Source organism: Mustela erminea, chromosome 13 (genome assembly GCF_009829155.1).
Source record: "Mustela erminea isolate mMusErm1 chromosome 13, mMusErm1.Pri, whole genome shotgun sequence".
NCBI lineage: Eukaryota > Metazoa > Chordata > Mammalia > Carnivora > Mustelidae > Mustela > Mustela erminea.
The window spans coordinates 57,036,427-57,062,659 of record NC_045626.1 but is presented as its reverse complement, the minus strand read 5'-3'; the positions used below and the strand labels follow the sequence as shown (position 1 = coordinate 57,062,659).

Genomic DNA, 26,233 nt, shown 5'->3' with positions numbered 1-26,233 from the left:
ATGAGTGGATGGGACAATGGAAAAATCTGTTACCTGGGTAGTAAGAATTGGGCACCGATGTGCTCAGTGTATTCGTTTTCATTGTAAAGGACGAGGGTGAAGACACAGCTGTAAATGAGAGAAGGACTGGTCAGTAGGGGCGGAGGCAGTACCGGAAATACAGCCCTCCGAGGTCACTCAGAAGGACACTGTGCTGGTACAGACTGGACTGAAGAAATGCCAGACACGACTGAAGTCTATGTGGTAAATACACTCATTCCCCACTGTTTCCAGGCAATCACTTGTACTTTAGAGGACAAACACCCTTTTACCACTGAAAAGATTTTCTTACTCTACAAATGAAGAAGAATCCCCATCACCCCTGCTGCCATTTTGAATTGAGAAATTCATTAGTCTTCTCTTTTGACTTTTAGCCTTTGCTGGTAGAATTCTAGTATCAGGCCAGTTTTTTTTCCCCCCTAATAATAACTAAGGGTATGAGGAGATGTCTACACATGGTTTTTGGAGAATTTTCTGAATGTCAATGTTTTCACACTTTGCTAACTTCTCTTTTTCCTCCTATCTTGGGCATTCTGAGAACATTCTACAATGTTCTGACCCAATCTACAAAAATAAAGGTGATGTCTCTCATGCACTGTATTTAAGGTGAAAGCTGAATGCCTACATATTGTTCTATTAGTCTTTTCAGTCTTTTAAAAAATGCTTATTTTTCTTTGAAATAGTCCTCTGAAAGACTCAGGATTTAACTATTAGACCTTCTCTTCCTCCCTGTAATTGGGAGGGAAAGTCAATCCCATCCAATTAATCTGATTTCTCTGAAAGTGGGTCCTTCCTTTTTTAAAAGTAGTTTGTGAACTGTCTTCAATATCTTAATTGATTACTGTTGTAAAATCACTTTCATTTCATTAAAGTATAAAGATAAATGGTTTGAATGTGTTCAAGTGTTCAAGTTGGTTAAATGTAAGTCTAAATCTTAACTTTCTGGTGTAGTTATATGATTTATTTGATGCTAAAGTTCTGGAACAAGACACTAATACCCAATTACATCATTTTATTATGGAAAGAAGTACCAAATCCCTGTGGATAGTGTATGTTATCTTTATTCTGCTGACATGTTAATATATTTTAGCTCTCCTAGAAGAGTTCCTCTATGACAGTGTTTATCTGTTTATATTTTTAAAATGTAAAATTAAGAAATGGCAGGCCAAGAACCAGAATGCAAGCTGCCTGTCATTTATAAGATATTTCTCTAAAATAGAGAGTTATCATATTTATAATGCATGTTGATAGTAAACTGCCAGGAAAAAAGAGGATAACTGGTGAAAATAAGAACAAGAAACCCGAGTACTTATAAGATGTCTTAGGGTCAGTGAGAATAACGTCTGTTACCTGCAGACATTTTTATGTCATCGGCAAAAGTGCTTAAAGCAGATAAAAAAGAGCTATGTTTTTCACCCTTTAAAATATATTTTAATACTTCTGTATTTAGTATAAAAATGAAACCCATTCCCACTATACATACTTATTTTCTCCCTTTGTATACCATATTAAAAGAAGAGGGTACAACTCTCATTTGCTTTGGTAGACAGATTATTCCCCATTCTCATAAATATGCTTGTGCTTATTTTTAAATTATCCAATTTCATTTTTCTCACAGTCTCATTTCTAAAAGCTGCTCACCTCCCAACTCTAAAAGACCTCAGACAGACCCAGACTTGTAATAGGTTCGGGGCTGGAAGCCTTTGGGGTCTAAAGAGCCCCTCTCCTGCACGTTTCCTCCCCCAGTAGCTCATCTCTTATTTTGAGGGTACTAAGAGAGTAACCATGATAAAGTCACTATCAGGGTCACGCTGATGGTTGGGGATTGGATGGCACCTCGTCATTGCTTACTGAGTGGGAGGAAAATGGAACGCCTACTGCTGTGTTTCCTCCATCATCTTTATTGACGGGAGGCATAAAATAATGGCTTGTGGCAGATGAGCCATGGAAGCTGGTGCTGGTTTCTGCAGCAACCTCTCCGCCTGAGCATTTATGGGTTTCCACAGACACTCACTTTGTAAGAAGTAACCGCCAAATTAAATTTCCTGTCCAGAGGCAAATATCCCCTGTTGTTCAGACTTCAAAAGCCTAGAAACTCATCATGTAGGTTTCTACTCTGGGCAGACAGTTCCTAGTAAATGTATGCGTGAGGAATTTCACCATGAAATAGGACATTTTGAACATTAATGGATTATCCTAGAAAGTGAGAACACCTATCTGAGTGGCCCCTTTATAATGACATTGAAGAACTAACCACTACTACCAAGATTCTAGCCCTTTGGTGATAGGCAGGACTCTTCCCTCCCCAGTCCACAACAGTGTATCATAAGTTGCTTTATTTTGGCCATTAAATATGTTATATCTATGATGATACCAAAGGGCAAAGAGCAATGACCCAGAATGAAGAGAGCTACCCTCTCCACTGGGGTAAGAGCTGACAGAGGTGTCTGCTAAACTCCTGCTCCACTGGGCCAGGTGTGCATGTAGATGAATGAATGTAGTGTCTCTAAGTAGGAAGAGGTAGGCAACCGTAGCCACCATAAATAGAAAACAGTCTTCGGGGAAGCTCTGGGGAGCCCCGCTGAATGCAGAAGGACAAAGCGTGGGAGAGGCGGACACTGACCACGCAGTGACCAGAGAGAGGGCTAGTAGATGGGGTGCCTGGGAGCTTGCAGCAAAAGAACAGGCTGAGTGGATGGTCCAGACATGGCACACATTGTCCACACTGGTGTCAGTCCTCTCTTCCAGCCCCTAAGACCCAATTTCTGTGCTTCTCAGTCATCGTTCCGGACTTTCTGCATTTTTATTAGTGTTGGTGATAGCCGCACATTTGTTCCATCCTTCTGCGGTCCAACATGCTAATTATGTGGCTGGTGGCAGTGGGCGTCTGTGGGTATGGGTTTCACACAGTAAAGGAACCTCTGTCCTTGAACCCAGCATGGCCTTGAACCACAGAATCAGGCATCCACGTGGGATTTACTTCTGGTCTCTGAGAAGATCACCAGGGACACCACAATTGCTTGTTTTGTTCTTTACATACTCAATCGAATTGTTAGCATTCTAAAATAATGCCTTGTACCTGGATCACAGGTGGCAGTCTGAGAAGGCATGAGCTGAAGTTTGGTTTACCCACCTGGTGTGAGATGTAAGATTTGTGAAGTGGAAATACAGTTTAACTTATTAATTGCCACTAATACCCCTATAATAAAGGCAGAACCTGTCAGCTAAACAAATAAACAATTAACTTGTTACTGCCATTTAGTGAGCTGTTTCAGAACAGGCTTCCCTGTGTAATTCCACACCTGGCTAGCTCACCGGGATCTCAACCACAAAAAATGATGATGAGAAGCAGGTGCCTTCCTCTTCAAGAAGAGAAAAGCCTTCATGTCAATGCTAAGGCTCCATAGAAACTTACTTGTGGCTTCCTGCGCTCCCTGGTCTGGCCCTATCATCTCTGCCATATCCTCCTCTCCCAAGCAAGCCATGGCACCCACAGAAGTTTTCAGAATTGCTGAAAGGGATGGAGAAACCAATAGGGCGTAAGAATTCTTCAGGGACTTTTTGTTTTTCAATGCCCCAGTACTATCCAGTATCCTGGAAAACCAGAGCAACGTATTCGAAGCTAAGCCATGCATGCACTTACATCTCCCATTCAAATTGTGTGTGTCCATGAACGAGAATGCCTCGTCGCAGTTGGTGCCTTGCTCGGCATAGCTCTTGTCCATTGAGTTCACCATCACGGTCATCTCCTGCCGCGTGCTGCTCATCGTCTCCTTCCGCTTCTTGGCCAGTTTCCTTAGGACAAAGAGTTCATTATATAGACAAGCATGAGAATGGAAAATGGGGCCTTGACATGTGTCCTGCGTAACGATCGGGACTATTTTCTGTTGAATTACTCGTATTCATCCCTAACATCTATTTATGCGCCTTCTCGATGTCAGGTTCTTTGCCAGCTGCAGAGACACAAAGATGAGCATCCACTGTCCATCCTCAAAAACCCACAGTGATATCAGGAACATACAGCCTAAAATATTACTTTCTGCTTCTCCTACTACAAGTTAAATTAAAAGTATAATGCGATCGTAACCTAGTTATTGATAAGCTTCTGGAGTTACTAAGTTTTTTCTAAATTATTTTCTACATTCAGTGACAAACAGTAGATGCCCTGGGAAATATCTGCCAAACAAAACTGAAAGAATCCAAGGGTGAATCTACGAGGCATATTGTTGAAGTAAGACACAAAAGCAGGCAAGGAGCGAAGAAAGTAGTATCATTGGAGGATGTGCAGAAAGGTTGCTGGCCGTGACGTTCAGCCTGCCCAGGACAAGAGGGGCTCAGACCTCAGGTGCACAGGAGGGCATATTCCTACTTCTCAGGAGCTGTGATGGGGCTTAATTCCACATGACCCCAGATTAGTTTCTCACCTAGGCTGGTCAGAGCAGAAAACAATGGCTGGCTTCCCTGGGAGAGTTTAGCAGAGAGGTAAGTCCCCATGTCCCCTCCCTCCATGGAAGAGAATGCAAAAAGGCCAAGGGAGGTAGAGAGATTACCAGTTCTTTTGGAGACAGTTTAACACTGGCCTCTGAGGCCTGCTCCCTGACCAACCAAAACTCATAATCACAAGTTACAAATACCTGGACAAAGCCATAAAAATATAAGAGACCTGACATACAAATAAGCAGATAAGACAAAATTTTTCAGCTTTTACTACCGGAGGTTGTTTTATGTACCCAGGACAACCAAGAATAAAATGAGAGATGTGTAAGGAAAAGGTATAAAGTGAGAAGGTTTAAGACTATTGCACCATAATACCAAAGATATAATGTCCCAAAATATTCTAAATTCTGCCCAAGCACTGACAGCATTTACAAAAGAAGATGGCAGCTCTTCTAGTAAATCATCTTGACTCTGATTGACCTAGGACACAGCAGAATTTAAAATGAGCCACATAATCAAAATCACGCCCATATTAGGTGATTGCTAATGCAATGTAAGACATTGACAACATTAGACCATATGGATAATCTTTATTGTCATTTCCAAATGCCACATAATCCAAATGCTTTCTTGCCTGTAGTTATAATAATCTTTTAATTTCATACTTTGAAGGCAGAAGGGTTTCATTAATAAGTTGCCCTTTTTATTACTAAAAGTTGTTTAAAAAGATACATTTTAAACAGAAAGATGAAAATCATCTATAACTTCTATGACAGTGCTAAAGTTGTAAAGATTTTTAAAAAGCAACCCAGAGTGGCTTCTTTGGGAGCTGACATTCTTCTCTTGCCAGCATGAAGACCATGATGGTTTTCTCGAAAGCTCCCTTTTTTCCCCTTGCAAGCCATGCTGGTCTGAGCGAGCTTGGATGTTCCCCACAGGTGTTCTGGACAGAGGCAGCAACCAGGCTCAGGCTCCACAGCTGCAGTTACAATAACACATTTTCTCTCTACTTCTGAATGTGCCAGCTCGTTGGAAAAGCATCCGTAAGCCAGGTCTCCCCAGGAACACTGAAGTGGAGGACCGAGATAATTAGCTTCATAATTCAGGCAAAAAGTCCCCTTTCTGCTGGAATTTCTTTGATTTGCCTTGGACTGATTTATGCAGATGTCTATCTCCATATTCTCTCTTGTTCTGCCCATGAAGAAGGGCATCGTCAAGTTCACCAGACTTCCCTCTTCGTCTTTTCTTGCTTGTGTTCTAATCTAATCCTCACAGGTTAGAGATGCCAGCAAATGTGCTCCTGGTGTTGGTGGTGGTGGGTGCTGGTGGATGGGGGAGGGTGTGCACCCATAAAAGCTAAGCTTGTATTGGAAAAGCTCTATCTCCTTTCTGATCCTCCATCTTTGTGAACTAATTTCAGTGATGTCAAGCTACACACTTCATTGCTGATCATCTTTAAGCACAGAAGAAGCCCATTAAGGACCCATGAGAGCCTGCTCAAGTCAGAGGTCCTGGTAGAGATCCACAGCGTTAAGCTTATATCAAGAACATACTCTCTTCATGAAACTTCTTCAAAACCTGGCAATGTCCTCAAACTCCAGCAGATGGATCCCTCATGGAGGTCCCAGACATCGTAAATTTCATGACAAAATAGAAATCCGGGTTTTATGTGGACTCTTTTAAGGGTTGTCAAATAACTCAAATTCAAAAAATTAAAATAGTGTGGTCCGCAAACAGCCTGTTTGTGGTACTTCTCCTCTCTATTAATATGACAGCACTTATATACTTAATTGCATTGGAATGGAAGGGAGTGGGAATTAACTTATAGTGCCCAACAGATAGTGAGTTACAGTACTCTACAAGTGTTATCTCATTTAATCCTAGTAATCTTGTAAGAGCCCTTCTTAATTCCTAATCTGCAGATGAGGGAAACGGGCCTCAGAGAAGTAAGGTAACTTGTCCGAATGTTAGAGCTAAGAGGGCACTCCAGATCTCTTGATCCCAAAGACACTCATTCTAGAACAGTGTGTTATTTCTAGTAAAGTTTCAATACGTTACGTTTCCTTACAAGTTACTTATAATTACCTCCAGTTTGTATGAATACTCTGACTTCCTGAAACTAAATATTATGCTTTGAAAAAGGAAGAGTAATTTACTAGCACCTAGCCAATTACACAAAGAGATGGTATTCAATATGCTTGTTAATTGAATTAATCATGATCATACCACAGTGTTATTAAGGAGAGTTTTTCTACAACCTACTTATCAAAAGTAGCTGGCTTGGTTAGGAGGTTTGGAGTCATTGCTTGGGGTTTTCATTTGTTTTCATATACCGCTAAATGCCATAGTCCATAATTACAGAGGATGAAGAACACTGGATTTAGAACTGAGGTGGGAATAACTGGGGATAAATGGAAGTTTTTACTTTTTCTTTTTTTCTATTTTCCTTCTAAGCTTTGTGTTTCAAATCTGTATTTTTTTAAATGAAAATTTTAAAAACTATCAGAAAAACTTGGCAAACATAATGAAATGAAGTGTTGTTCAGCAAAACCCCTAAAGTGAAGGGAATTCTCTTTCCAATCTTATCTAAAGATGCAAGAAAACTTATTTTCCATTTTGATTTTTAACAAATTGTTGCCTAAAGTATTTCAATCTCAAATCTCCAAATTTGGACTGCATGAGTCTCAAAGAACCTTAATAATAGTGATGATGATAATGATAATAATAAATTCCTAACAATATCTAAAAATGGATTGTAAAAAATTAAAGAGTAGACTTTTTACAATGCAACATGTAGCCGATATCAAAGAGGTTACTGCCTATGTTCTCTAGGATTTTGATGGATTTCTGTTTCACATTGAGGTCTTTCATCCATTTAGGGTTTATCTTTGGGTATGGTGCAAGAGAATGGTTGAGTTTCATTCTTTTGTATATATCTGTCCAGTTTTCCCAGCTCCATTTATTGAAGAGACTGTCTTTTTAACATTGGATATTTTTTCCTGCTTTGTCAAAGATTAGTTGACCATAGAGATTTCTTTCAAGACACATCTCCAAAGGCAAGGGAAACAAAAGTGAAAAATAAACTTTGGGGACTTCATCAAGATAAAAAGCTTCTGCACTGCAAAGGAAGCAGTCAACAAAACAAAGAGGCAACCCACGGAATGGGAGAAGATATTCTCAAATGACACCATACATAAAGGTCTGGTATCTAAGATCTATAAATAACTTCTCAAACTCAACACCCAAAAAACACATAACCAAGTCAGAAAATGAGCAGAAAACATAAACGGACACTTCTCCAAAGAAGACATATGAATGGCTAACAGACACATGAAAAAATGTTCAACATTATAAGCCATCAGGGAAATTCAAACAAAAACCACACTGAGATACTACCTTATACCAATTAGAATGACAAAAATTGACAAGGCAGGAAACAACAAATGTTGGAGAGGATGTTACACTGTTGGTGGGAATGCAAGTTGGTATAGCCACTTCAGAAAACAGCTTGGAGATTCCTCAAAAAGTTTAAAAAATAGAGCTACCCTATGACTCAGCAATTGTACTACTGGGTATTTACCCCAAAGATACAGATGTAGTGAAAAGAAGAGGCACATGTACCCCAATATTCATAGATGCAATGGCCACAATAGCCAAACTATGGAAGGAGCCTAGATGCCCTTCCACAGATGAATGGATAAAGAAGATGTGGTCCATATATACAATGGAATATTACTCTGCCATCAGAAAGGATGAATACCCACCATTTGCATCAGCATGGATGGAACTGGAGGGAATCATGCTGAGTGAAATAAGTCAAGCACAGAAAGACAATTATCATATAGTTTTACTTATATGTGGAACATAAGGTATAGCATGGAGGACATTGTCAGAAGGAAGGAAAAGATGAAGGGGAAATCAGAGGGAGAGATAAACCATGAGAAACTATGGACTCCAGGAAACAAACTGAGGGTTTCAGAGGTTAGGGGGATGGGGAGGATGGGTTGGCCCAGTGACGGGTATTAAGGAGGGCATGTATTGCATGGGGCACTTGGTATTATATGTAAACAATGAATCATGGAACACTACATCAAAAATTAATAATGTGCTTATGGTGACATAATATAATAAAAATAAAATTTAAAAAATGCAACATGTGAAGAGCTTGGAAGTCATCACTCTGTTCTAACAAGTGAAAAGCTGAACAAACTGAAATTTGGCAACTCTCCTTAGCTTTGTCAGATAATTGAGGTCATTGAGGACATAGGACAAACTGCTGCTGCCAAAATCACAGAGACAAACAGGTGAATACAAAAAATCATGACCCACGAGAGCAGAAGCCCATGAGCAGAAAGCTCTGGGGGAATCAGCACCAGACTAGGAAAGCCTAATCTGTAATTGATGAGGCTTTGGTGGACAAGTCTGAGACTTAAAAACTCTAGAAAAGCATCCAGTCTTAAAGGATCCCCACACTTTTGTGAGTTTTATCCCCAAGAACCCTACCAAGTCTTCAAAGTAAATATGGGAGAAAACAAAACAAAGCAAAACCCTCCAGCTTTCAACATAAGGAGGTGGAAAGAAGCCATTTTGAAATACACCAGAGCAAAGCATTTCTGTGCTTCTTGAATGGGCGGGCCCTCAAGAGGAAGTATTACTAGAGCCTAACTGGTTGGGTTTTTACCAAAGTGTAAGGGATCTAGGGAAAGAGAAATACCCAACTCTAGCTTCCTACAGCCATCCTGACCCAGTTAGTGGCAGGTTACTGAGAAGCACTGGTGAAGGTCATAGCCCAGGGGCACAAATTAACTAAAAGACTAAGACCTAATCATAGATCTATAGAATGCCTTTCCTTCTCTAATACCTACTGTCACATTACCAAAAAACCTATTCATAGCAATTCTTTTTATTCAGTACACCAAGTCTGGATGTCAATCAAAAATTACAAGGCATATTAACAGGCAAAAAACCCAGAAGAGACAGAGCAAGCATTGGAATAAGAGTTAGATGGCAGGAATTAGAATTATCCGACTGGGAATTTAAAATGACTATGATTAATGTAACAAGGGCTCTAAAGGAAAAAGTAGACAACATGCCAGAACCAATGGATAACATAAGCAATGATAGGGATTCTAAGTGAAAAAAAAAAAAAAAACAAAAAACCAAAAGAAATGCTAGAGATCAAAAAAGCTGTTAACAAAAATGAAGAATGCATCTGATGGGCTCATTAGGAGAGTGAACATAGCTGAGGAAAGAATCTCTGAGCTGAAAGATACAAACATAGAAACTTCTAAAACTAAACAGCAAAGGAAAAAAAGACTGAGAAAATAGAGAATACCCCCAAACTGTGGAACTACAGAGTTGTAATATACAAATAGCGAGAAACTAGAACAAGAAGAAGGGGATAGAATCAATATTTGAGGCAGTAGTGATGGAGAATTTTTCCCAAATTATGTCAGACACCAAAACAGATCTAGCAGCTTAGAGTATACCAGGAAGAATAAACGCCAACAAATATACACCAAGGCATATCACATTCAATCTGAAAAAAGTCAAAGATAGAGAAAAAAAACTTGAAAGAAGCTGTGGGGTGGCAGAGGGGGAACACCTTATTTATAGAAGAGCAAAAATACCCGGTGGTTCCATGGTGTAATGGTGAGCACTCTGGACTCTGAAGAGCAAAAATAAGAATTATATTTGACTTCTCCTCAGAAACCAGGTAAGGAAGAAGATAGTAGAGTGATATATTTGAAATGTTGAGAGAGAGAGAAAAAAAAATAACCTAGAAATCTGTACCCTGTGAAATTATCTTTTAAAAATGAAGGAAAAACAAAGATTTTCTCAGATGAAAACTGAGGGAATTTATTGTCAGTAGTCTACCTTGCAAGAATTTTTAAATGAAGTTCTTCAGTAAGAGGGAAAATTATGAAGATCAGAAACTCAGATCAACATAAAAAAAGGAAAACTATGGAGAAGAAATAAAGAAAAGTAAAATAAAAACTTCTATTTTTCTTATTTTTAATTGATCAGTAATAACAGTTTGTTCACTTTAATAATAGCAACAATATAGCTGATAATAGTTTATGTATAAGTAAAATGAGTGACACCAATGATACAAAGGATAGGAGGGAGGAATGAGGAATCCTTTATTATTATAAATTACTTACACTATCTGTGATGCAGTATAATGTCATGTGAAAGTGGAGTTGGATTAGTTTTAAATGTATATTGCTAACTCTAGGGTAACACTAAAAAGAGTTTAAAAAACTAAGAAAATAGAAAAATATAAAATGCTCAGTTCAAACTACTAAGGCAGAAAAAGATTGAAAAACAAAAATAGGAACAAAGAAGGGCAATGAATAGAAAACAGTAACAAATCTGGTAGAAAGTAATTCAACAATATCGATAATCACTTTATGTATTAATGGTCTTAACACCCATTAAAAGACAGAAGTTGTCAGAGTGGATCACAACACAAGACCCAAATAATATGCTGTATATAAGAAATCCACTTTAAAAATAAAGATAAGAATAAATGAAAAGTAAAGGGATGGAGAAAAACATACAATATTAATATTAATCAAACAGAAAGCAGGAATTACATTAATTTCAGACAGCGGAATGTCAGAGCAAGGAAGGTTATGAGACGTAAAGAAGGGCATTACATAATGATAAAGGGGTCACTTATACAAGAAGACCTAATCCTTAATGTGCCTAACAATAGAGCATCAACTCATGTGAGACAAAAACTGACAGACTGCAAAGAGAAACAGATGAATCCGCTATCATAGTTGGAGACATCACCACCCCTCTATCAGAAATGGACAGATCCACAAGGCAGAAAATCAGTAAGGACATAGTTGAACTCAATAGCATCATCAATCAACTTGATATAACTGACAGCTATTGAATACTTCAATAGAGAGTATTAGAATACACATTCTTCTCAAGTTCACAGAGAACATTCACAAAGATAGAACATGTTCTGGGTCATAAAACACACCTTAATAAATCCAAAAGAATAGAAATCATGCAATCTTATGCTCTCAGACCACAGTGGAACTAAATTAAGAACGAGTATGAGAAGACAGCTGACAATTCCACAATGAATAGAAATTAAAGGACACTCTTCTTAACACATTGGTCAAAGAAGAAATCTCAGGAGAAATTAGAAAAAATATTTTAAACTACATGAAAATGAAAACACAACTTATCAAAATTTATTGAAGGCAGCAAAAGCAGCGATTAGAGGGGAATTTCTGGCATTGAATGCAAATACTAGAAAGGAATAAGGATCTAAATACAGACAGAGAACTCTTAAAAGTCCACAATAAGAAAACAACCTAATTAAAAAGTCAGCAAGAGACCCTAACGGCCACCGCACCTAAGAATCCTTACAGATGACATGTAAGTATATGAAAAGATGCTCCACATTCTATGTCATCAGGGAGCTGCCAATTAAAATAACAAGATACCATTATGAACCTATTCGAATGGCCAGAATCCACAAAACCGACAACACCAAATGGTGACGAGGAAGTAGAGCAACAGGAACTCTCATACATTGCTGGTGGGAATGTAAATTGGTACAGCCACTTTGGAAGTTACTTTGGCAGTTTCAAACAAAACTAAACATGCTCTTAGCATATGATCCAGCAATCACACTTCTTGGTATTTACCCAAAAGATCTGAAAACTTATATCCACACAAAAGTCTGCACACAGGTGTTTACAGCAGCTGTATTCATAAATGCACACACGTGACAGCAATCAAAATGACTTTCAGTAGGTGAATGGATAAATATATACTGTGGCATATCCAGACAATGGAATGTTATTCATCACTAAAAAGAAATGAGCTATCAGGGGCGCCTGGGTGGCTCACTTGTTAAGCGTCTCCCAGGGTCCTGGAATCAAGCCCTGCGCCGGGCTCCCTGCTCAGCAGGAAGCCTGCTTCTCCCTCTCCCATTCCCCCTGTTTGTATTCCCTCTTTTGCTGTCTCTGTCAAATAAATAAATAAAATCTTAAAAAAAAAAAAAAAGAAATGAGCTCTCAAGCTATGAAAAGACACAGAGGAAACAAATGCATGCTGCTAAGTGAAAGAAGTCAATGTGGAAAAGTCACATATTATCTCATTCCAACTATTTGCCATTCTGGACAAGGCAAAGCTGTGGAGTCAATAAAAAGATCAGTGTTTGTCAGGGGTTGGTGGGGAAAGAGCCATGTCTAAGCAGGGCATGGAGCATTTTGAGGTCAGTGAAACTATTCCATATGATACTGTTCGAGTGGATACATGTCGTTACACAGTTTTTAAAAACTACAGCATGACACTGCCAAGAGTGAGCCCTAATGTAAGCTATGAACTTGGAGTAATAATGACACAACAATGTAGGTTTCCCAGTTGTCACAAGTGTACCACTTTAGTGTCAGGTGTTGAGAGTGGAGGAGGTGGTGCATACATGTGGCAGAGGGCATATGGGAACACTGCACTGATGGCTCAATTTTGCTGTGAACCTAAAACTATTCTAAAAATTAAAAAAAATTACAATAATGCCTGGAATAAAATTAGAGGGAGAAAAAAAATGTTACAGCCCCAAATTTCCAAACTTGAATAATGGTGGGGGAAGGAGAGAAATGTGAGATAGATTCAAATTAAAAGAATGATTCTTCATGCTCATTATATTCCATTATTTCTCTTATATTTCCTAGCACAAAAATAAGGGGAAAAAATGCGATGGGGTGAAAGAAATGGGAGAAACCTATTTGGCAAGTTATTCAGTATAACAGTATAAATTGGGACCAGTAAAGGAAGTATGGTGAAGAATGAACTCTTGAGCTATGTGTCCTTCAGAATGCCTGCCAGTCAGCACCCAAGTGCCGCATGGTTGCAAAGGAAGCAGAAGTAACACTTCCTCTCATCTCCACTCTGAAACTAACCTGACTGGAAATTGTGAGAGGATCAGGATGGAAAGGCATGTTGTCACCAATACCCAGCAAATTCAAGGAGAGGGAATCCAAGACTCAATGTCAATATGCACCCTAGTCACTCTGTTTATTGAGACTTACCAAAAAGTATGGCTTCACCAAAAACATGGCTTCACCAAAAAACATGGCTGCCACCTCTCCCTTTCCTATTAGAGACCCTGCTGTGTTGGGTTATATCAACAAAGATCATGGATGAGAAATGACTTAGTGGCACTCACCTGAAGATAAGCTGTCAGCTATAGAAAAGGTGTCTTCATTTTTTAAGCTATTTGTCATTTAAAAGTCTACTGGGATGGCAAAACTTGAGGATTTTCAAATTGCATATAGACATAAGAATGAAGAGGTAAATGGCTTTTGGGTCCTGGCTTCTGCAATTAAGTGTGTGCTCTGACTTAATTAAGGACTGGGGCGGAGGCTGGAACTGAAAAGAAGTATTTAATTTTTCTCACAGTAGGGATGAAATAGATATTGGCCGAGTCAAAGAATGCATACATTATACCAAATTGCTAAGATCCAGCTGAATAAGCCTAAGCAAATATGGGGCTGTCTCCTTAAAGATGGATCTGTGAGAATTACTAGATAATGTTGTTTTTAAAGGTAAAATTTTAAGGGAAAAAACAACAGTGGTCTGACATTTAATTATTTCAATTTGAAAGAACTAGCACTACAAACCAAAACAATGAGGATAATAATTATAAAAACTTACGCAGAACTTCAGATAAGCCATGAACTTTATGTTCATTAACTCTCTTAGTTCTTACAACTTCCCAGTGAGGAAATTACTATTATTATTCCTATCTTAGGGAGGGGGAAACTGAGGCATGGTGGGATTATGTTGCCCAAGGTAACAAAGCTAGAGAAACTCCAGACATGTGGCATTGTTTTCCTTTGTTGAGATAAAATCATCTCCATGAGAGTGTTGTTGGCATCACTGACCAAAATCTATCCATTGTTTGAATCTGGATGCTGAAAATAAAGTCTATTTACTTTACCAGCTGGGACTTTATAGTGGTTCACCGAGGTAAGAGGGTTCTTCTAATATCACCGCTAACTGTATCATCATCAAAGAAGTGCACTCAATCTGTCTCTTATAGACACAGTACTATAAAGCACACTCATCGCCTATCCAGCCACCTTCTGGTTTCTATTGACAGTAAACACTGACGAGTAAATATGGCATGTGTTGATCACAAAGAATAAAGTTTCATGTTAAGACAAGTCAAGATTTTGCTCTTTGCTGGGTCTCTTTCAGAATTTACCTCTTGACTGTGTAATGAGATAAAATGACCAGCTTATGTGGCTAAAGGAACCCTTGTCTAACATCTTTCTACCCAGCGACTGAGAAGTGAGGATGAATTGTACTAACACATCACTTTAGGCTACAGCTTTATTTCGGGTGACCTAGTGGTGAAGACGCCCAGGAATATCTCTCTGACAGGTGGGGATATCCGCAAAGAAATGCACGCCAGCTAGAGAAAAGAAAAGCGATGTCCATCTCTTAGATAAGTAGCTGTCAGGATCCATCGATCTCTCTCTCTCTCTCTCTCACACACACACACATGTGTGTGTGTGTATGAGTATGTACACACAAGCATAAACCATGTGTATTTTATGTTGAGGAGGTTCAAAGAACATAGTTCTATCACACAAACTGAATAAAAAGCTGGTCTTTCTCCCAGACTTAGAAAGTGAAATATTTGGAAAAGATGGACTCCCTTCTAAAAATACGTTGAAAGTACATGAATTACATTTCAACACACAGCCAGCTCATGGAGGTCGATGTTTTACTTTTGTCTAAGCAGTGAAAAGGAATAAAAAAAAGCCCCACAACTTGAAAAAAATAATTTGAATTTAACATTAGTCTTTGAACAGCCTTGGAAGAAAAGCCTTTGGGTCCATCCTGAAATGCACTATATGTATTATCAACCCCCCTCATTTTTACCTATCTGATCAGGCACCTTCCCCACTTCCCTCAGTTTTCTTTCCCACCAAAGAGAAATTCTTTGTGAGGCCCTCAGGCCCTACTAACCCCACATCGTTCCATATTTGGCTTGTGTGCCTGGACAATGAGAGCTACCGTTTTGTAATCACTGGACTTGTGTTTTAAGCTGAATTGCTCTGAACGATGCTGCCACAAGGACCAACACACACACACACACACACACACGCACACACTCTCCAACAAAATCCACCTGCAGATGGTGCCCTCCCAACAAACCCAACTTCCTCTTGGGAGTAACTCCCAGCTCCCTGGAGCACCTAAGGTAATCTCCCAAACCAGCTCAAGACTTTTAAACACTAAAAAAAAGTCGGCAGTTAAAATAATAGACACAGTATCTGTCATCCTTAGTAATATTTGGTTTAGTCTTATTCCTCATATCAGGGCAGTATGGATACAGGGGGACTGGAACCAGCCATGGCATAGGAAATATGAAATGGGTACAATCCACAATAGAGGAAAATGAGAATAAAGTGACATTAGTGGTGGCGGGTCCCCACTCATAGCCAGCTTATGTTGCTGAATTCCATGCGTGCACATTCAAAAATGTCACTTTGTAGCAAGACTAAATTGGTGTAGTGTTGATCCTCCATCAGGCTATAAATACAAGTGAGAAAGAGAGGAATTTTTAATGCATGTCATATGGGAATGGTACCTCCAGTTTCTTCTTGATGATGTTTCTTAAGCTCACTTAAAAACTGGAATGTCTAACAAAAACAGCAAGCCTCTGGTATCTGCACATAGGGGAAGTGGAGACTGATCAAAAAGAAAACTTCATGTTTTAATTTAAGTGGTGATATCATCATCAAGTCCAGGTGACCCCTTGTAGAACTAAGTGTCCAAGAAGCTCATAAACACGTAGGATGATATTTTTGAACAAAATCATTCTATTACAAAGTTTAAAATATAGCTGCTGGTTAATTTATTGAGAAGCAAATACAAACTATTTCTTAAGGTGTTCTAGCAACCATCATGGGACAGAGCAACTAAAATAGATTATTCCAGAAGCACTAGCTTTAGCCGAGAAGGGGATGTCCCCTGTGCATGGACCCAGAGGTCATGCACTAGGGAGAAGGACCCCTTGAAGATGTCCACCTCCTAATCTCAGGACCTATGAATATGTGTTATACTCCATGGCAAAAAAAGAATGAAGGTTGGAGATGAAATTGAGGTTGCTAATTAGCTAATTGTAAAAGAAGGGAGTTATCCTAAATGATCCAGGTAGGCTGAAGTAATCAGAGGACATCTTAAGTAGCAGAAGAGTAGGTCAAAGAGATGTGGTGTGAGAAGGACTCAACCTACCCTTGCTGGTTTTGAAGACAGGGGTCACAAGCCAAATTGAGTGGTCTCTAGAAGTTGAAAAAGGCAAGGAAAAAGATTCTCCTTTAGAATATCCAGAAGAGAATGCAGCCAGGCTAACACCTTGATTTGAGGTCAGGGAGATGTACCGGGCTTCCAACTTAGAAAAGTGAGAGATAATAACTTGCCACTAAGCTTGTGGTGATTTGTTAGAGCAGCAATAGGAGAATGATACAACTGCATTTAATCAGTGTCCAGAATTTATAATAAATATTATTAAATTATTAAATATTTAGTATTACAGGCATTTCTGTGGTCATTTGACTGACCATTTGGCTCTTCTAAAACATGTATTCACCAATCATTCTTCTCAGCCCAGGTATACAGTTTATTAACTTATCCTGTATCATGGTCTTTTTATTGTCAAAAATACTCCTTCCTCCATGAAAAAATATAAAAATCACACTTAAAATATTTTTACATCTGATTCTGAATTTGTAAGTTTCTCCTTTAAAGAGAAAAGCAAAATAAAGGCAAAGGCAAAGCAAAATAGATTTATTTTAGTATTTGGTCACTGGTAGTACAAAGTTCTTAGTTGTTAATAGAAATAAGAAAAGCAAATAATTTGGCCTTCATGTGCTCTGTGTGTGTGTGTGTATGTGTGTATGTGTGTTTGTGTGTGTAGGGGGGATAATGGGAAACGGGATAATGGGAAACAAACTGTGTTTTCCCACATACTCACCAACCCTTGATATCAGTTACAAAAATGTTTGCTTATCTGATGGGTAAAAAGTGGCATCTCACACTGTGCAGTTTTACATATACCTGATTATATATGAGGCTGGTTATCTTTCAAATGTTACTTAGCTGTATGTACATTGTTACTCTATAAGTTGCCTATGTATATTTTATATCAATTTTTCTATCTGAGTTGCCTTTTCTACTGATGTCCAGATTTTTAAAAAAAGATTTATTTATTTATTTGTGAGAGAGAGAGAGAGAGAGTGAGCACAGGGGGGATGGGCAGAAGGAGAGTGAGGGAGAGAGAGAATCTCCAGCAGACTCTCTGCTGAGTGTGGAGAGTGACGCAGGGCTTGATTCCATGACCTTGGGTTCATGACCTGAGTCAATATCAAAAGTCTGATGCTTAACCAACTGAGCCACCTGGCATGCTGATGTCCAGATACTTTTTTATATTTAGGTTACTAGTAAGTACTTTGATATATAAATATTAAAAATTGTTTTTCAAATCTATAGCTTATTTTAAAATTTTATTTATGGTGTTGTTTTGTTTATAGGAGTTTATAATTATGATATATTCAAATGTATCAATTATGTCTATTATAGTTTTGTGGTATTTTTCTGAGGTCATAAAAATATTCTCCTATATTTTATATGCCAATGACCTTTTTCTTCCTAGTGACAAGGACAAAGGGGATGACTTAGATGTTGACTTGTCAGATATGGCAGAAAGATAAGCTGACAACAGGGTTAAAGATTGTGGTGAGGGTAGTTGATGTGGGTCTAGAAGCAATCCTGTCTTGATTCAGTGATCACCCTTTGCAGCCTGATTATGGTCTCTAAGTGTCATTTCCCACTCAAAGAAACCAGGGTTTCTGGAAGAAATGGCTTGATTCCAGTCATGGTGAAGACAGTGCACAAAATGCATTGAGAATATCTAGTCATGCCAGGAAACAGGGAAACTCTCAAAGATTTCTGGGGTGATCTCAAAAAGAAAAAACCAAACCCCACAAGAGACAACCAGAAGGGGCTCCAGTTGGCCAAAGATCAGATACTTTGAACATCCAAACTTGAATCACTGTAAAACATTAAAAAATATCAAACATGTTAAAATCCCTGAGAACATAGAGATACTGTTGGCCAATGTATAAAGTTGTTTATGGCATCAATTCATTCTGAAATTGTAAAATAATGGGAAGAAATCAAACATTTATCTTGAGTTCCTATATGAACTATATTTCAGGGTGACCAAACAGATAAGTAGAGAATGGCACTTAATAAATACAGACAGAATGATAGAATTAGGATGTCACCATTTTGAAACTGCTAATAAAATAATAAATCTAGGCAATCATCATCAGTAGCTTAAAAAACCATTAAGTGACAGGCTGATGTGGAACTTCATAATGGATGCACCAGGTTGGCAAAACTGCCACCCACCCCCTAATCAATCCGAGTATTACGTATTTCCTAATGCAATGTATTAGGGAGTATAAAGGATCACATATGAACAATTCTTACCAAAACAAGAAACCTGAATCTAATGAAACCTCTAGTTCTTACCCCAGTTCATAGGAAATGCAGATAATAAAAGAACATATTAAATAACCCTACAAGAATACATCAGCCAAGTTCACAATGTGGGAAATTCTATAGGATGAATGGTTTACTCAACAAACAAGAGAGGGTATAACCTATTAATCTATGTTCTGAATAAGAAATCATATAGGAAAACTTAGGTGACCAAATAAAGTCCAGGTCTTCAAAATTTTAATTAATTGTTTCTAACACATTCTGATCAAGGCCTCTAGCTTGACAAGCTCATAATCAGAGCTAATTTTCATGCAGGCAATGTGGTTTTTCCATGTTTTGATTGAAATTCACAGAACTATGAATTGAGATGCACATGTCACATGAAGTCAGGGAGGACACTGTTCCAAATGCAGAGTTCAAAAAGTAACAATAAGCCTGATTTTTGAAAACAAAAAAAGAGCTTTCCTTTTAATTGAGTATTTCATCCTAAAAGGGGCTTCTCCCTTTCCTCATTGACTGTCTTTCCCCTTTTCTTAAGATCGAACAGTCACACGATTTAAATAAAAAGAGAGAAACTGAGCCTGCTCAGGTGATAGCTGTGTGATTCTTAGCAGCAAATAACACAGACATGAAAGACATTTCCTGCAATGTATAACAGAATTTCAAATTATCTTTCTCTAGCTAATTAGCATTTTAGCAAAAATTGGGTTTAATCATTAAAGAACCCATCTGCTTATCTGGGAGCTGTCTGGTGAACAGTGCTGGCAACTTTCATGGGATATATACCCAGCAGGTACCGCATTTTCTTTTGATTTCTGAAGCAGAGAGAAAAACTCTACCAACTCTGCACCCCAACTAATTCGAACATAATGGCCTGCCTGCGTCATCCTATGGTGCTCTTCTTTCCCGTCAAAGAGTTGAAGGGGAACCGACATTGTATAGAAGGTATTTGAAAGCGTCTCTCACATACTAGACCTACAGAGAAGAGATGTGTGACCTTCTTTAATTTCTAAAACAACTGTTTTTTCTCCTCTGTATTGAATGGCATGGCATGACAGCCAACATACATGACATTTGACATGAGTCCCAATTTTAAGAGGTGCTATTTTGAACAGTTTGAAGTTAAGACTCCCGGGGAGGGAGGAAACAGCAAAGGTGGGTCCATCACATGTAGATTTCGTTTTCAATCATGTGATGTTGGATTGCTTGATGGCCATGCAAGACCATGTTCTTCCGTGAAGTATCTCCTCACGAAGTCAAGGAGAATCCTCAGCAAGTTATTCTGCCAATGATGCTTAGAACTAAAAAAAATTATGTGAAAAATATCTGGAATATATGAAGCCCATATTAATAAGGTTGAAAACCTCTCGCTAAACTATCCATTGAAAAGCTTGGTTGGATTTCCAACCAGCAGCTCTGGGCCACTGATCTGAAGCCCTGTTAACATTTCATTCCGACAAGATACAACTGTTAATGCTTAAAATTGATATGATATGGCTATATATTTCAGAGCTTATTTATTATAAGTCAACCAACTTTTAGGAGAACACATAAGGTATGGGCTGCCTAGGGTGAAGCCCTTGTGTCACTCTGTGGAAGGCTTTGAAGGTGAAGCTGAGAAGTTGGGACATAACGCTTAGACAAGAAGAGTAAATCTGGGCAGAAAATGATATAACAGGGATTACATTTTAGGAAAATGAATTTTCCATTTTCTCTCATTTCCTCATAACTCCATTAGCCCTCCCTTTGCTATCAGATGAATGCTTACTTCACCGAGCAAAGAGCAGTCACCAGGGGATAGCCCCCCTCCTCCTGCACTACTTGGCCTGTTCTGGCTTCCCATGTGAAAGACACAGAAACTTCGTCTTGGTTTCCCCATATATAAAGGGGAGAGTGTACCAGCTACTTTGCAGGGAGACCAAGAGGGTAAAATAGGAATACCTATAAAACACCCTACCTAATATCTGCTCAGGACTTGATAAATAGGAGGGGAAAATCAGACTGAACCCTTTTCTAACAGCTGAATGCTGTTTATGTAATACTGCTCTTTTTTCATAGATATCTGGGTATCCACAAAAGATGTCTTTCACTCTTTCCCAACTTTCATTCATCCAGCATTTTGTAAGCATCCTCTGTGAGCCTAGAAAGGTGCTAGCAGCTTGGGACAAGGGATGAAGAGGAGAACCCTTGGTTCGGAGAAACTCGCAGCTCTTAGGATAGATAGAAGGGCATGTGAACAAAGCCAAGGCAGCAACCAACAAAATGCATTACAATACAGCCTCCAGAAGGTATCAAGGCACATGGGAAAATGACGAAATGCACTCTGGATTATTATCCAGACAATGCCTTCCTTCCTTCTATTCCTATCCTACTCTGCTGTGATAAATTCTCTTGACAACAGTTTGTAGAATAAATACCCTCTCGAATCAGTAGTGGCTAATGGGAGGAAAAAAAAAATAGAAGAAAAAGAATTCAAGGTCAAGGTGAGCCAAATGCCTCAATTCTCCAAGGGTAATCACCTGACTGTCATCACTTCATGTGATTATTCTTACTTTGTTCATTGGGATCTGCTATCCTAAGGGTTTGGTGCAGTATTTGTTGAGTAAACTGCCCTCACTCTGATAGTTCTCATTAATGACTATAAAGGTGAGGCAGTGTTTAATAACATCTATCAGCCCATAAGTGCTTTGTCCAAAGGAAAATTAGGTATTAAAAACATTAATGATCTTTGGATAGGTAACTCAGGAATGATCAAAAAGGAAAAAAAACACCCATATTATGAAGTGAACCAGTAATTATGGTCATACGTGTCAAAATAGATACCCAAGAGCTAGACTAAGTCTTGGCTCTGTTCCCCAAATGAGTCTTACTCAGGAAAAACTATAGCTTTCCTAACTCAAAAAAATGATGTGGATTAAACAAACCCATCTATCACATTTTTTCCCCCTAATTCTCTCTTGACAGTTACTTCTAATGGAGCAGGTCTCCATGGGAAATGCCCCAACCTGGTCAATGGGAGCATTGAGCGTAAATTTCTTCACTTTTTCAAAAGAGAAAATGAAAAATGGATCCCTTTGTGTGTGTGTGTGTGTGTGTGTGTGTGTGAGCGTGTGTATGTCTGGGTGTGTGCGTAATGAAAAGCAGGAGTTTTTTATGACTGCCCCATGCTGTATAAAAGGATTCTGATAAATGGCTTGCATTATGTAACGTCGGCATCCCCCCCTCCTCCCCAAAGCAAGTCGGTCTGCATATCTGAAGGACATAAGTTCAGAAACGGAAACACTTTCAAGTTTCTCAACTCATTACTCACACTTCCCACATTTTCTCGGTCTCGTTTTTTCCCTCCCTCTTCCTCTTTAATCCACACTGTTTCTTTAATCATTTCATATTAAGTTCTGCGGTCCTTCTCTGGAGCCATGTAACAATTGTATCACAGAATGCTTCTGCAAAGCCATACAAGCTGAGCATCAGAAGACTGGGGGTGTCTAAAAACTGAAATGAGAAATAATGCCTTCCCTGGAAGCAAGGCTGAGTTCAAGCATCCTGCGAGTGTCCATATTGCCCAGAAGAGGCAAGGAGCCCCAGTGCTGGGCACCCCTTCCACTCTCTCAGCACCCTGAAGGACATCCTGACTTGGATAATTTGTGGAGTCTTTCTCTTCCTGAATTCCTCTCTTTCCAAGGACAGGTTCAGAGTGGTCTGAATTCTGCCTATTCTTTGGAGACCGTGATGTCACTGTTCTGCGTGAGAACAGTCAAGAGCAGAACCGCAGAGTGTACCGCTCCCGTTCTTTTCTCCAACGCTTTTCCTTTAAACCCCAGAAGGCTCTGGCAGCCATTCCCAATGCTTCCCATCCCAAACGGTGAAACGTGGAAGACAGAGGAAAATGAGAATCAGAACATTTTTCTTTCCGCTGAGCACCACACTGCCCCTTTGCCACGGCTCCCCAAGTCCCCCATAAAAGTAGAGCAGTTAATCTGCTGTTGATTCGAAACCACCTAGAGAAGTTTAATAGACAGTTATGAACTAATTGAGTGCGTCTGTGCTGCTGTCTCCTCATTCATCTTGCTTATTCAATTTAACTCCCTTAGTCTTCCATAAGGCACAGTGTCCCTGCTGCTCAAAACAGTCGCTTGCTGCAAGAAAAGCCCTGGAACAACAGGAAGCTAATAGTTTAACTGTTCCTCTAAATTTGTTTGACAAAACTGACATTTAGTGCATTATGTCACGTTGCCGGTAATCTGCAATTTACCCCTGGGCGTGCAGTGGATGCTCATTTTATTTACCTCTCATAGTTAAAAGCGTAATTAATATTCCACTCTGTAACAAAGATTAGAGATTTGACAAACATTGTAATTTAAATTCTCCATTATAGCAAACATTAAAATCAAACATCTTCCACACGCCCCATTGCATAAAGGACACGTGTAGCTGTAATTTAACTTTTTAGTTTTTAATACCACAAACTAATTTCTGCTGTCAGTTTAATGAGCTGGAAAACACAAATCTTGCTGCTCTCCGTGTGGGCAAGGGCTGTGAGAGATGAACCGAAGGGAGAGAGCGCACCAATTTCTTTTTCAAAACATATTTCCAAATGCACCGAGCAAATTGCGTATGTGTAATCTAGCCAATGCGATGTGATACTATGGATTCCTGAAACCGTTTTACAGCTTTGAGAAAAGAGCTGCAAAAATAAGACATTTCAAGAGCGAAACAGAGAAATTGTGCTGATAGTTTCTAAAGTCAAGGTGTGTGTTTAAGATATCGATGGAAACATAGGTGGATACTGACCACATATAAGACCAAACAACAAAGCCACGCTTGCGCCTATGAGACTTCAAATGAACAAGGTGGTCACGATGATGTCCGTTCCAGACACAGAGCTCTTTCCAGAACATCAAAGGTGGGACAAGGTGGCCAGACCACTGAAGGAGTTCTCAGAGAAACACTCAGAATTCTAATTCATGCTAATTTTCACTGGAATCTCAGCTTCATAAATTTTATGTGACTGATTAAAATTATTGTATGTGGAATACCTTCAGGCAGCTAAAATGGCTCATTAAACAAGGAAGCTAGCTGGGAATTATCAGTAATGTAACAAATTTGTATACTATGAATTTGATGTCTTTAGAAAGGATGTAGGAGGAATATTTAAGTCCCCCTCCCCCACCATAGCTGGGCTCAGAGGGAAGGAAGAAATGCCTTGATCTCAAAGAGGCTCGGGCTACCCCCCGCTCTTCCTCCCCAATCCGCAGAAACCCATTGGCTTGCCGACTTCCGCGTGAGACTTCATTAGTCACTGCCAACTTCAATCTGCTTCAGTTATTTTACATTCAGATCCCGGGAGGGAGCGTACTCTCTGGTGCAATTTCAGGCTAAACCAAAGATAAACTGATTCACTTTAGAAAACGACAAGGCGGCATATCCCAACTTATGCTAACATCTAACAACATGGAGAAAAGTATGTGTAAATATTATTAACCTTGCCAAAGTCTGAAACGAAAGAGATACGTATATTGCCAAGGAGGAAGGTTTCCAAATGGCCTGAGAGCCAAACACTCCACACAACGCTGTTTCCATAAACAACAGGGCTCTAGGGCGAAGCACATTCATTTCCAATCTCCTGGGGTGGGGATGGGGGTGGGGGGGTATGCAAGGGCCCTCTGGATCGATTTTCCAGAGAGAAGTCAGTTATTCTCCCAAGCAACCCATCTTAGCTGTATTGAAAGACTTATTTGATAACTCTTGATGAGTATCAATAGCATATTCAAAATGAAAAACTTTGCCAGCTCTTTGTGGGGGAAAAAAAAAAAAAGAGCAGCCATTTCTACAAAGGGCCTGTAGTTTCTTTCAAAGTGCTCAGGCAAGCCCGTGGAAATAATGTGCCACCATATGACTCACAGACAGTTTGTAAACCAGTTGGGTGAAAAATTAAGTCAAACCATACTTTGTATTTTAAAAACAAAATTTTGGAAGAGAGTAACCAAATGAAAGATCTGGCCTTTCAGGAAGCAACACAACACAAAACAAAACCATCTGTCTTCAAAACCATGAGAAATGAGTGAAAACAAACTAAAACAGGCAGATTGTCAACATGGTTGCACTGAATCAGAGGAAGAGCATCAGAAAGAAAGGAATGTGTTTTGTTTTTACCCCTAACAGTATATTGAGGGGGTTGACCTATCTGAATTGTTATTGTTGTTAATGTGTATGACTGTGGTTCTAGAAATAACCTCTTGTGAATTTATTGAAATTAATTAAAATAGGATACCATGATCTCCTTTCAAACACAAATTCTCTTTAAGTGAATTCACCTAAATTTCTACCTCCTAATACCTCGGGTCATTGGGAGAATTTCAGATACAGTGGCCAGACAATCCTATCAAGGATACGTTTAAAAAAAAATGAGATTTGGGGACAGGAATAGAAATCCAAAGTAACAGAGGTTTTTAGGATAAAACCAATCAACACGGAGGAAAATGAGGAAAAAAGCACAGAAGTGTATTCTCTCTGTGAGGGGAGCATTTTTGGCATGTGCTTTAGCAGAGGCTAGCCACTGGTATTAGGAGAGCCGGGGAGGTCACGGTAAGTATTTTGTAGGCTACAGAAGGCTACTAAAGGTTCTTCCAAGCCTTTTCTTCTTTTTCTTTCTTTTTTTTTTTTTTTTAAAGATTTTATTTATTTATTTATTTGTTTGTTTGTCTGTTTGACAGACAGAGATCACAAGTAGGAGGAGAGGCAGGCAGAGAGAGAGAGAGGAGGAAGCAGGCTCCCTGCTGAGCAGAGAGCCCGATGAGGGGCTCGATCCCAGGACCAGCTCGATCCCAGGACCCTGGGATCATGACCTGAGCAGAAGGCAGAGGCTTTAACCCACTGAGCCACCCAGGCACCCCATCTCCCAAGCCTTTTTTCATTCAAAGCAGCCATGTTACTTTGCATCTCAAGGAACCAGGTAAGAAGTGGGAGGTAGCGCTAGAGGAGAGAATTAAAATAAGGAGAGAATAATTGAGTCTTAAAATCAGAAGGTTTTGAACAATTGTCAATAATACCTGACATGTGGGACAATGGCACTTAATATGCATATTCCCCGGAATTAGGGAAAATTCTTTTACAAGTATCATCCTCAAAGTTGGAGAATGGCAGATCTTGAAGAGTTCCTGTCAAGCAAGAGATGGTAAATGACAAGTATTGCATTAAATTGGTT

At 39.2% G+C, this 26,233-nt stretch overlaps 1 protein-coding gene across 12 annotated transcripts in view; it reads right to left on the bottom strand.

Moving 5' to 3' along the window:
- The window catches only part of PTPRM (protein tyrosine phosphatase receptor type M), a 761,675-nt gene that overhangs the window by 140,430 nt on the left and 595,012 nt on the right, over positions 1-26,233 (bottom strand). For 7 of the 12 annotated variants that reach the window (XM_032310611.1, XM_032310612.1, XM_032310613.1 and 4 more), the window contains 3 exons: positions 3,683-3,834; positions 3,455-3,550; positions 34-108 (listed from right to left, as the gene is read on the bottom strand). In XM_032310611.1, coding sequence (XP_032166502.1) covers positions 34-108; positions 3,455-3,550; positions 3,683-3,834 — 323 coding nt within the window. The remainder of the gene's footprint in view (positions 1-33; positions 109-3,454; positions 3,551-3,682; positions 3,835-26,233) is intronic. The other 5 variants (XM_032310617.1, XM_032310618.1, XM_032310619.1 and 2 more) reach the window with 1 other exon arrangement.